The sequence below is a fragment of the Gouania willdenowi genome, chromosome 20 (assembly GCF_900634775.1).
Source record: "Gouania willdenowi chromosome 20, fGouWil2.1, whole genome shotgun sequence".
NCBI lineage: Eukaryota > Metazoa > Chordata > Actinopteri > Blenniiformes > Gobiesocidae > Gouania > Gouania willdenowi.
Window position 1 is genome coordinate 27,611,228 of NC_041063.1, and position 11,826 is coordinate 27,623,053.

Genomic DNA, 11,826 nt, shown 5'->3' on the forward strand with positions numbered 1-11,826 from the left:
GGCGCCTCTTGGATCCGTACCGAGCGGGTAAGGGCGCGAGAGCCGGTTCCGCTCGCTGGCGGTACAGGAACGACACGCACGGATTCAGCTACTGTCACACGGTGAGACGCGCGTGTTCGGACGGTAGCCGCTGACAACGCGCGGATTCCGCGCTTCGTGAAGCCGGCTGAGGCTCCGCCCCCTACCGGTGCTAATGCTAAGCTAACCGCGGAGTGCCGCACACAAAGGAAGACTGTGACCGACAGAAACGCCTCTAACCCGGGTTGAGGACCCGGTGTCCCGGACAGGTGAGGAAAACCCCCGCGGTCTGACGTCACTCCCGCTCACATTAACCCGCCTCAGCTCGCTTCTCTGTCCTGGTCTTTGTTTTACTAACTGTTAGCTAGCTCACCGGGGATGTCGTGACTGAACTCGTCACTGTAACAAATCAGTGTCAAACTAGCGGGACAGATGTTTTAAACACCTGCTGTGAGGTGAAACAGAACCACATGTTCCGGTTCTGAAGGAGTTTCTGTTGTTTTCCGTTTGGAACGCTTTGACCTGGTTTGATAAGAACCGATGACGGAACCACATAGTCTGGGTACCAAAGATGTCACAACACCACAGGCTGTTTTTGTGTTTCAGGAAGAGTTTTTAGTTTTAATGTAATTTTCTACGTCCTGCTCAAACCTTTTCACTATGAGTGTTCAAACGGGCTTATTGATTATTAAGTGTAACAATAACAACACGTTATTGAATAAATGTTCGTTTACTAAAACCTGTAAGAATAAACAATAAATTATAATTACTAGTGAATCTCCATGGGTCCCCGATTGTGAAGTTAGGCATGTGAAAATAAAATAAAACTCGTTTAAAAAACGTATATGATTTTTTAAAATTATTTTTATTATATATATATAATACTTTTGACCAGATTTACAGCAATATTTGCGAAATTTGTGGGGTTTTTTACTGTTAAAAATAATGTGAATGTTAAATTTAAGTGTTAAATATTTAATCTATATGTCACGGGTTTAACTAAATATTTAGCTAATATGTACATTTATTGTGTAGATTTAACATTTAGATTTAACACTTAGCATTTAGTTTTAACATTAACATTATGTTTACATGAAAAAAATATCTGAAATTTGACAAATTTGAATTTTAAATTCTGGTCAAAAGTAACATGAAAAATTCCTGTACGTTTTGTAAACATGGTTTGTTGCTAAATGTTGCTGTTGGTAAAAATTGCTTTTCATTTTAGCATATGCAACTTTACAATCAGTGCCCTATTAAATGTTGTGTCTGTTCCAGGTGTGTAGTCATGGTGCTGACGGGGAAACGCTCAGAGAAAGGTCCGTCCTGTTGGAAGAGGAGAGTGAAGTCTGAGTACATGAGACTGAGACAACTGAAGCGTTTCAGGAGAGCCGATGAGGTCAAGGTCAGCTAAACAAACGCACATTCACTTACATATACACGTGTGTGTTGGTCTAATTTTGTGTGGAGCCCTAGGTAAACACACAAAATGATTCCAAAAATACATAAAACTACTGCAAAAACACAGGACGTGACAAAAATGCACAAAAATAACTGATATATATAACAGTGTTGGGGAAAAAATAAATTAATCGTGATGTTGTTGTTGACGATAAATCAATTCTTAAATGTCCAGAGTGATTATTTACTTTTTTTAGTTCTAATAAAAACCAGGCAAGTCCTGCTTTATTTCCTGTCATACAGCATTTAACCACAAGATGGAGCTGTTAACTTTGTCAAAACAAGACACCATTTATACAGACTTATGGTTCCGAGTGAGGGGCGGAGCCAGGGAGGGGACCTGCATCCCAGACGCCACACAATGGGTTGGAGACGTTTGATGGTTTCCTAGAACCATCTGGTCTAAAGTGACAGACACTGTGTAACACGACTTTCATTTAAAATAAAGACTAAAAGTATTCCACAGTTGTCATGTGACCACAGGACGTTTCACATCTTTGTTTTATGGAGAATAAAAATCAATGATTAAATAGGATTTGGGCGTTTATTTACAGGATGCACATTTTTTAACAGTGAAAGACTTAATTTAAGACAATCAATAATAATTTAGAGTTTTTAATAAGACGTTACAGTATTGGAGGTGCAGTGATGTTAAAGTATGTGTAAAGCAAATTTTGAATTCAAAAATGTTTTCCTTAAAACATGTAAAAAACCATTCAAACATTTATAATGTAATTATGTGCTAGGTTTCACAAACTGTTCAGGGTTTAATGGGCGGGTCAGAAATCATAGCTGCGTTACGCAATGGAGCCCTCATTAGCATAAACCCGTGGCCTCCAGCGGGCGCCTATCGGCCCCTAGCTGAAAACAAACCTCATGTTCAGACTCAGGGAATAAAATGCATCTGCTAGTGTCACATTTTCCATGAAATGAGCACTTTTATACACTAGATAGATGTACAACACACAGTGCTTCAGGAAGGGCGACATTAGGGCTGCCAACGTCGCTCGTTTAGTCGACTTATCGGTTGACGCCGTCGTGGTTGACCAAGATTTCATTGAATCAATTATTTTTCTGCACAAGAACATGGATTATCCTTATATTTGATGCATGGATTAAAACAGATCCACTGCTGTCTCTGGCGCAGCGGGAACACTGCGCAATGTGTTTGTTTCCCCGTGTACTGACATTGTTTATTAATAAAAGCAGGTTCACTTTACCTTTGTTCTGATCAAAGCTTGAATAAGGTTCACATCATAAATGGTCTGTTTAAAAGTAAATCAGTTCCACAAAACGCCAAAACTGTCTTTCTCCTCGTTGTCCTCTGCACGTGTGCCATAGTCTTGTTCGACCAACTGTTCATTGGTTGACGACAGCCCTAGTCGACACAGTCAGAAACTCACACACACACACACTCATAGTGGTGTGTGATTATAAACACACACGTACGGTTGTGTCTCCCTCAGAGCATGTTCAACACCAACCGTATGAAGATCGTAGAGAGGACAGACATCCTGAACCAGGAGTGGAAAACACGCAGGATCCAACCGGTCCTCATCATGACGTCTGTGGGTTCTCTACGAGGAACCAGAGAGGTACACACGCACACACACATGCACACACACACACACACACACACTCTCTGTATCAGTGTGTGTGTGTGTGACCTGTTCCTCTCCATCTGTCCTCAGTGCACAGTGGACAGTGTGTTCTCTGAGTTCTCTCAGCAGGTGATTCCTCTGAAGACGTTGAACGCTGTGGCATCTGTCCCCGTCATGTACTCCTGGTCTCCTCTGCAGCAGAACTTCATGGTTGGTCCATATACCAGGAGCTGTGCATGGACTAGTTACTGGTTAATGGATTAGTTAGTGATTGAGTGGGTTAGTTGTCTGACGTGGATGTGTTCCTCAGGTGGAGGACGAGACGGTTCTCCATAACATTCCCTACATGGGAGACGAAGTCCTGGACCAGGACGGAACGTTCATCGAAGAACTGATCAAGAACTATGACGGGAAGGTTCACGGAGACCGAGGTGAGGGTCAAGAGCTTTACTCTGAAAATCCAGAGTATCCTTTCACAGCAGGTGGACTCTGAGTGTGAGACTTTGTGTGATTTTTGGTTGTGTGTGTTACTTCTATCTGAGTGCGTAAACTACGTGTGTGTGTGTCAGAGTGCGGGTTCATCAACGATGAGATCTTCGTAGAGCTGGTCGGCGCTCTGTCTCAGTACAGTGATAATGAGGAAGAGGAGGACGAAGAGGAGTTCAAGGACAAAGAGGAGGTGTGTGACGGGAAAGGAGGAGGAGCCGAGGACGGGGCGGAGCATCGTAGCGGTGAGACGGCGCCATGAGCACTTATCATTATTAACCGTGCGTGAGCTCATAGAGTGTCTTTAAAGATGAAATCACTTCCTGTTTGATTTCCCGCCTTCAGAGCGAGCCAATAGGAAGTTTCCCTCTGATAAGATCTTTGAAGCCATTTCCTCCATGTTCCCCGACAAAGGATCTACTGAGGAACTCAAAGACAAGTAGGACGTGTGTGTGCTCAGTGTGTGTGTGTGTGTTCAGTGCAGTTGTTCTCGGTGTGTGTGTTGATCCTCCACCTGTCCAGGTACAAGGAGCTGACGGAGCAGCAGCTTCCTGGTTCTCTCCCTCCTGAGTGCACGCCCAACATCGACGGTCCCAACGCTCGCTCAGTGCAGCGTGAGCAGAGTCTTCATTCCTTCCACACGCTTTTCTGTCGCCGCTGCTTCAAGTACGACTGCTTCCTGCACCGTGAGTCACAGCCCCGCCCACTTCACTCACCTTTGCTGATCTAGCCCCGCCCACTCACCTGTAATCTGTCCACAGCGTTCCACGCCACACCCAACACCTACAAGCGTAAGAACCTGGAAACCCTGGTGGACGGGAAGCCGTGCGGCGCCGACTGCTACATGTACCTGGTGCAGGTGAGGAAGTGACATCACCACCGGAGAGGAAGTGACATCACTGAAGCTAACCGTGGTTTCACAGTCTTTAACCTGATCGTTGTTCCCAGGATGGGATGGCTGAGCGCTCCAAGACGCCGTCTAAGCGGGCGGCCGCTCGTCGTCGAGGTCGTCTTCCAAACAGCCGGCCTGGGACACCCACCGTCTCCATGGAAACCAAAGACACGGACAGCGAGCGTGAGAACGAGCAGGAGAACGACAAGGACGACGACGACAAGAAGGACGAGAGCAGCAGCTCAGGTCTGACAGCCAATCAGAGCAAAGCTCAGGTCTGACAGCCAATCAGAGCACAGCTCAGTTCTGACAGCACAGACATATTATCCATCTGCTTTAGGTCGTGTTTGTTTCACTCAGTCATGATTCTGGAGGCTTTTTATTAAGTCTGTGTGTGTCTGTGTCTGTGCGTGCGTAGAGGGGAACTCTCGCTGTCAGACTCCAGTGAAGTTGAAGTTAAGCGTTGATCCTGAGTTGGTGGACTGGAGCGGGGCCGAGGCGTCTCTGTTCAGAGTTCTCATCGGGACGTACTACGACAACTACTGCGCCATCGCCCGCCTCATGGGGACCAAGACCTGCAGACAGGTGGGTCACAGGATAGCATGAGCACCAGACGAGCTGTAATGTAATTATTCGATCACGCCGCTCATTCAGCGCACACGTACACCCTAGGCCAGGGGACCCCAATCCTGGTCCTCAAGAGCCCCTATTCACCATGTTTTAGATGTTTCCCTCTTCCAACACACCTGATTCAAATGATGAACTCATCATCAAGCTCTGCAGAATTTTGATAACGATCATGATCATTTCATCAGGTGTGTTGGAAGAGGGAAACATCTAAAACATGGTGGATAGTGGCTCTTGGGGACCAGGATTGGGGACCCCTGCCCTAGGCTCTTCAGGCCAGGGCGGGACAAAAACAACATAAACCAATCACAGCAGCTCTCGTTTCAAAATAAAAGCCTGCCCTGCCCACAGGTGTATGAGTTTAGAGTGAAGGAGTCGAGCATCATCGCTCGTGCTCCGTCTGACGACGAAGACACGCCCCCGAGGAAGAAGAAGAGGAAGCACCGTCTGTGGGCCACACACTGCAGGAAGATCCAACTGAAGAAAGGTTTGAACGCTTAAATGTGTAAACGCACAAAAAACGAAACAAAAGCACACCTCTATGCTGTGCTGTCCCGCCCACAGACGGCTCGTCCAATCACGTCTACAACTACCAGCCATGTGACCATCCTCGTCAGCCCTGCGATTCATCGTGTCCGTGCGTCACCGCACAAAACTTCTGTGAGAAGTTCTGCCAGTGCAGCTCAGAGTGTGAGTGTGTTTTAAGGATGTTTTAACCTTTCATTGTGTTTGAATCTGGAGAAAACTAGAGCCGTGAATAATATATTATTATTATTATTATAGTGATCTTAAAGATGGAAATCCTGGTTTTAATCACTAATAAAATGGGTTCAAAGTGAGCAAAACTGTTGGAAAAGTTGGTGAAATGGGATTTTTAAAACTTCAGAAATTGGTTAAAAGTTGCAAATTAGAGTGGATATAAACAGACAGAAAAAGTGGTAAAAAGGGTTTGAAGTGTCAATATTGTAACAATTTGTTTAAACTGGTAAATAATGGGCCTCACAACAAAAATAATCGTGAACTATGGTGAAAAGTGGTTAAATAAATAATGGGTCAATATTAGGGATGTAACGATTAATCGTAAGGCAGTTAAAAATCGATTCATAGGTATCATGGTTCACATTGATACTGTGAAAATTGAATCGCAGTACATTTTGTAAACATATATATTTATCTTTCTCACCCAAAAGTGTACGTGGCGGGTGGAATCTACTACTACTTTCTTTTTGGCCACCTTCTACTCTTAAACATGTTAATAAATGATTCCTTACCCCTTTAGCACCAAAACAATATCTGTAATATTACGTGAATATCTGTAAAAGTCACGTTTTTCTATTATCTCTGTCTGCTAGCATAGCATCTCTTCTTCACTGCGAGATTCGCTATATGCCAACCGACCACTGGGTTACCAGCGCCCTCTGCTGGTCCGAACAAATATCTGCTGTAAATACAGTACATATAGTTAAATGAGTGTTTTCTTTTTTTTAAAGTCCAATTGTTAAGGCACAAAATACATTTTCAGTTGCACTTTTAAAAAGAAAAAGAACTATTATGCAGTTTTGCATTGTTTACTATAGAACCAGAATTTAAATTAATAGGCTTCTTCTTCATTTGTATTATTCCTTTATTTCATTTAAGATTTATTTTTAGTTAAATTGCATTGTTTTGAATAGTTTATCAATGGAGTCTTTTGACAATGAAATATAAAAGGAAAATAATACAGTATTTTCTTTTCTTTTTTTTTTCCCCCAAAAAAATAAAAGAATATTTTTCATTTGTCTACAGTCCCATTTTGTAAAATAAATTGTGAGAGAATCGTAACGTCAACCCAGTATCGTGAATCGAATCGTATCGGGAGTTGAGTGAATCGTTACATCCCTAGTTAATATATATGTAGAAAGGGTTTAAAGTGATGAAAATGTCTCAAAAGTGGAAAAAATGTGTAGAAAAGTCATTGAAATGTGATGTAGAAATGGGAGAAATGTAGCAAAAATACATTAAAAGGAGAAAAAATATGTCAAGAAAAATTCCTCCCCTAAAAAATCCGAGTTTCTTTAAGGCATTTGACCCAAAGGTTGAGAACCCCTAAACTAGTCAGTACTCAACAGCTGTAAACTCTCTGTCCTCCTCAGGGCGTACTTTGTGTGTTTTTAGTATTTATTTGACATGTGTTCACTTGTGTCATTAAGTGGTGTTACTCCTGCTCCTCTAAACTAGTCAGTGCTCAGCGGCTGATGGTCTCCTGCTCCCACAGGTCAGAACCGGTTCCCGGGCTGTCGCTGCAAAGCTCAGTGCAACACCAAACAGTGTCCGTGTTACCTGGCAGTGAGGGAGTGTGACCCCGACCTCTGCCTCACCTGTGGCGCTGCAGAGCACTGGGACAGCAAGAACGTATCCTGCAAGAACTGCTCCATCCAGAGGGGCGCCAAGAAGGTAGGCAAGGTCCCTGAAGGCAGCACGGAAGGTTTAAACTGGCAGGGTCCCTGAAGGCAGCACAGAGCGTGTTATGATGTTTTTTCTGGTGCGTTCTCTTTAGCACCTCCTATTGGCTCCTTCGGACGTGGCGGGTTGGGGAATCTTCATTAAAGAACCAGTTCAGAAGAACGAGTTCATCTCAGAGTACTGTGGAGAGGTTAGCATTAGCATCATCATCATCGTGGTTAAAGGAGAACGTTAATCTCTCACTTCCTGTTTACAGATTATTTCTCAGGACGAGGCCGACCGGCGCGGGAAGGTTTACGACAAGTACATGTGCAGCTTCCTGTTTAACCTCAACAACGGTGTGTGTGTTTGTCCCTGTGTGTGTGTGTGTCCCTGTGTGTGTGTTAACAAACTTTCCGTTTCTCCGTCTGCAGACTTCGTGGTCGACGCCACCCGAAAAGGAAACAAGATCCGCTTCGCCAACCATTCTGTGAACCCCAACTGCTACGCTAAAGGTATCCACGGTTACCATCACTTGAACCTATCAGGAGGTGGGTATGGGTGTGGTTTCCATGGTAACCCCCGTGTCTGTCTTACAGTGATGATGGTCAACGGCGACCATCGCATCGGAATCTTTGCTAAGCGAGCCATTCAAACCGGAGAGGAGCTTTTCTTCGACTACAGGTGAGTGAAGATTACTTAATCCTGACATGAAGACATTTAGATTAGGATTTTTTAAACTCAGTTGAAGCTTTAGTGACAGTTTTGAATTTAAGATCTGTGGGAACTTCTGCTAAGATTTCTGAACGATTGTTACAGGTGTTTCCTTTGATTTTGAATCTGTTTATCTGGAGTTAAAATCAGGTTTAGTTGATCCTGCTCTGTTGAGCTTGAGTTAAGGTCAGGTTTAGTTAATCCTGTTCTCTGTTCAGCTTGAGTTGAGGTCAGGTTTAATTAATCCTGTTCTCTGTTCAGCTTGAGTTAAGGTCAGGTTTAATTAATCCTGTTCTCTGTTCAGCTTGAGTTAAGGTCGGGTTTAATTAATCCTGTTCTCTGTTCCACAGATACAGTCAGGCTGATGCTCTGAAGTACGTCGGCATCGAGCGAGAAGCAGAAATGTCGTGAAACTCCTTTTTTGTCTTTAAATCAATGAGAAAACATCGACTGCGTGACCTCCGTTTACCTTCAGGGACCAACAGATCCGATACACCAGCCTCTGTGTGTGTGTGTGTGTGTGTGTGTGTGTGTGTGTGTGCGTGTGTTCAAACCTGCTGAGCTCAGCAGTGGACGGTGATGGCGATGCTCTGAAAAGATAAAGACAGATGGAAATAAATCAAATGACGACTGCTGCTCCTCGGACTCTTATTTTGAAATAATCCCCCATGGCTAAAATAAGTGGATCAATCCAAAGAAAAGTTTAAATCAGAGGAAGTTGAACTTTTTCTATTTCAGAGGCTTGAACTGGAGTTTCTGCCGTGCCTTCAGTCCCTGAACACACCGCAGATATTTGCCCTTCAGAGTAAAAGCCCTGAAATATTCACAGAAAATATCTCTTATCCAGGTTGTGGTGCTGTTTTGGACTTTTATTTTGATGGAGCCTGAGGAGGTTTTTCTTCACTGGTGCTGATTTTGTAACATTTTCCAGGAAAGTGACATTAAAGTGTTCCAAAGGCTGTGTGTGTATGTGTGTAACGACAAGAAAAATACACAAAACACCAACATTTGAAAAGAGAAATACACAAATAAAAATCAAAGACTTAGAAAATACACAAAAGGACAAGAAAAATAAACATATCGTAAACACACAAACTCTTTGTTTCCTGTGTTAATGATTGGTCAGTAGTCTGAATGTTGATCATGTGACCCTCAGATTAACTATATCTGTTATATAAAACAACAAACACATTGATTTAAAGCGAACTACAATAAATCACAAAAAACAATAGAAATAAAAGTAATAAACATGATGTTCAGAAGACAATAAAACACAGAACATGATTTACTGCATTCAGAGATGTATTAAACACTTTAAACGTTATAAAAAAAAAAAAAGAAGCAAATAATATTTTCTTAAGTAAACAAAACACAATGTTCATAAAACTAATTCTTAGTATCGGCAGTGAAATATTTACTAAGTTTTAACTACTTTAAAACCATTTAATCTACATTTTATATCCATATCAAAAGTAGTTGGAGCTTTAACTTTGAAGGGTTGACCAATGTTTCTTCCTGTCCTGGTTCCGGTAACTTGACGTGTTTCAGCATCTCCGCCTCCAGACGCTCGGAGCTCCGCACACTCTCCGCACCTTCAGCGGGACGACCTGCGCATCCTACCCGGACTTCAGCGCTCCTACAGCGGACACCCAGCGGAGCAGAGGTCGGTGAGCTCCGGAGCATGAACCCTCAGTGCGCGCGCTGCGGGAAGATCGTTTACCCGACGGAGAAAGTCCGCTGCCTGGACAAGGTGCACACGCACGCACGCACGCAAAAAGAGAGAACATGCATCTACCCTCTGAGACGAGCATGAATTTACCATCAGGCTCCTTAAACCGGATTAAACTCTAGATTCAGGTTTAATTTGGCTTCATATCAATAATCTAAAGTTAACCTAAATATTCAATACTCATCTTAACCGAATTATTTAAACTGAAGTTCACTCTGAAACTGGCAGGAACACATTTTTTTTTTTTTAATTTATTTATTTTTGCTTCAAGTTAAACTTGACTTTATGATGCTGAAATGGGTTTAGGTTAACTTGACTTTTTATGCCTGAACTGGGCTTAATTTAACTTGATTATTGAAATCTAACTGGGTTTAAATTAGCTTGACTTTATATGTCTCAACAGGGTTTAAGTTAACTTGACTTTTTGTAATTGAGCTAGGTTTAAATTAGCTGGACTTTATATGACTGAACTGGGCTTAAGTTAACTTTAATTATTTGTTGGTGCTGAGCTGTGAGAAACCACAAATATGTTTATATATTTATATTTTAAAATTTTAATTTGTTTTTAAATAATAGAAAACTTTGTGGCAACTCAACCTAGTTTGAATTATCCTAACCTATTCTGATTCTACCTGGTTTAGAAATAAACTAAACGTCTTGATTTAAAATATTCTAATTTAACTAAACTAGACTTTGGTCTTTTATAACTCAGGATTAAACAACTTCAGTTTATTTTAGTCTCCTCTAGTTAATCTGGTTTATTCATCTAATTTTAATTAGTCATCATGTCATTAAGCTTAAGTTAGACTGATGTGATTGAACTGTTTGTGCGTCTGATTTTGATTGTCTGTGTGTGTGTGTGTGTGTGTGTGTGTGTGTGTGTGTGTGTGTGTGTGTGTGTGTGTGTGTGTGTGTGTGTGTGTGTGTGTTACAGAACTGGCACAAAGGATGTTTCCACTGTGAGGTTTGCAGAATGACTCTGAACATGAAGAACTACAAAGGATACGACAAGAAGCCGTACTGCAGCGCGTGAGTCCTGCTTTTCTCTGGTTTAAACTGGTTTAAACTCATGGTCCAAATGGTTCAGAGGGACCAATTATGATTTAAACACGTCCCAACTGGTCTACAGAGGTCCAAAGGGCCTGGTTAGGTATCAGTAAGTCATACTGGTCCTGGTGGTCCACACAGGTTCTAACAGGTCTAAAGACGTCTGAAGTGTTCAAATAGTGTAAACTGGTTTAAACAAGTCCACATGGGTTTAAAGGACTCTAACTGAGTCCAAACTGGTATTAATGGGTCACCCATCAGACGTCTCTAACTGGTTCTGGAGCTGGTTTAGGTTTGGTTTAAAACTGGTTTAGGTTTGGTTTAGAACTGGTTTGGGTCTAGTGTTTGAACTGGTTTAAAACTGGTTTGTGTCTGGTTTCTGCTCTCGCTCTCCTTCTGTTTCTTTGATGCTGAGTGAATGACTAACACTTCACTGCTTATGTAACACACACGCACACACGCACACACGCACACACGTCACATCACATGGTTCCTGAGGTCCAACCGGGTCACACATGGTCCTGTGTGTGTGTGTGTGTGTGTGTGTGTGTGTGTGTGTGTGTGTGTGTGTGTGTGCACACTGACACACTAGCATGATTCTCACATGTTGTATCCATCACGCTAACAGTCGTTGCCGTAACGATAGAAACTGTCTTATGTAACACTGCTGCCCACATAACCCAGATAGAGAGTGTGTGTGTGTGTGTGTGTGTGTGTGTGTGTGTGTGTGTGTGTGTGTGTGTGTGTGTGTGTGTGTGTGTGTGTGTGTGTGTGTGTGTGTGTGTGTGTGTGTGTGTGTGTGTGTGTGTGTGTGTGAGAACAACAGGAAT

The 11,826-nt window shown here is 42.7% G+C and overlaps 2 protein-coding genes across 4 annotated transcripts in view; both read left to right on the forward strand.

Moving 5' to 3' along the window:
- Nucleotide 1: 1 nt before the first annotated feature.
- Nucleotides 2-8,634, forward strand: ezh2 (enhancer of zeste 2 polycomb repressive complex 2 subunit). The gene is made up of 19 exons (XM_028434002.1): nt 2-287; nt 1,297-1,423; nt 2,946-3,074; nt 3,171-3,290; nt 3,391-3,511; nt 3,650-3,811; nt 3,912-4,005; nt 4,089-4,252; nt 4,328-4,425; nt 4,515-4,704; nt 4,877-5,043; nt 5,437-5,572; nt 5,650-5,775; nt 7,340-7,518; nt 7,622-7,717; nt 7,784-7,865; nt 7,941-8,021; nt 8,106-8,190; nt 8,571-8,634. The coding sequence occupies exons 2-19, from the start codon at nt 1,307-1,309 to the stop codon at nt 8,629-8,631; spliced, it is 2,208 nt and encodes a 735-aa protein (XP_028289803.1). The 5' UTR covers nt 2-287; nt 1,297-1,306; the 3' UTR covers nt 8,632-8,634.
- A 1,120-nt stretch (nt 8,635-9,754) lies between these two features.
- nebl (nebulette) overlaps nt 9,755-11,826 on the forward strand; it is a 31,863-nt gene continuing 29,791 nt past the window's right edge. For all 3 annotated transcript variants that reach the window (XM_028434041.1, XM_028434043.1, XM_028434042.1), the window contains exons 1-2: nt 9,755-9,970; nt 10,884-10,978. In XM_028434041.1, the coding sequence (XP_028289842.1) occupies nt 9,902-9,970; nt 10,884-10,978 (164 nt within the window). In that variant the 5' untranslated portion in view covers nt 9,755-9,901. The remainder of the gene's footprint in view (nt 9,971-10,883; nt 10,979-11,826) is intronic.

What these genes read in the sequence shown, in the direction of transcription:
- ezh2 (XM_028434002.1), top strand. Translation starts at nt 1,307, where the DNA reads ATGGTGCTGACGGGGAAACGCTCAGAGAAAGGTCCGTCCTGTTGGAAG. An exon ending in GGACGAGAGCAGCAGCTCAG is followed by an intron (nt 4,705 to 4,876) that starts GTCTGACAGCCA and finishes GTGCGTGCGTAG; the next exon opens with AGGGGAACTCTCGCTGTCAG. An exon ending in TCCAGAGGGGCGCCAAGAAG is followed by an intron (nt 7,519 to 7,621) that starts GTAGGCAAGGTC and finishes CGTTCTCTTTAG; the next exon opens with CACCTCCTATTGGCTCCTTC.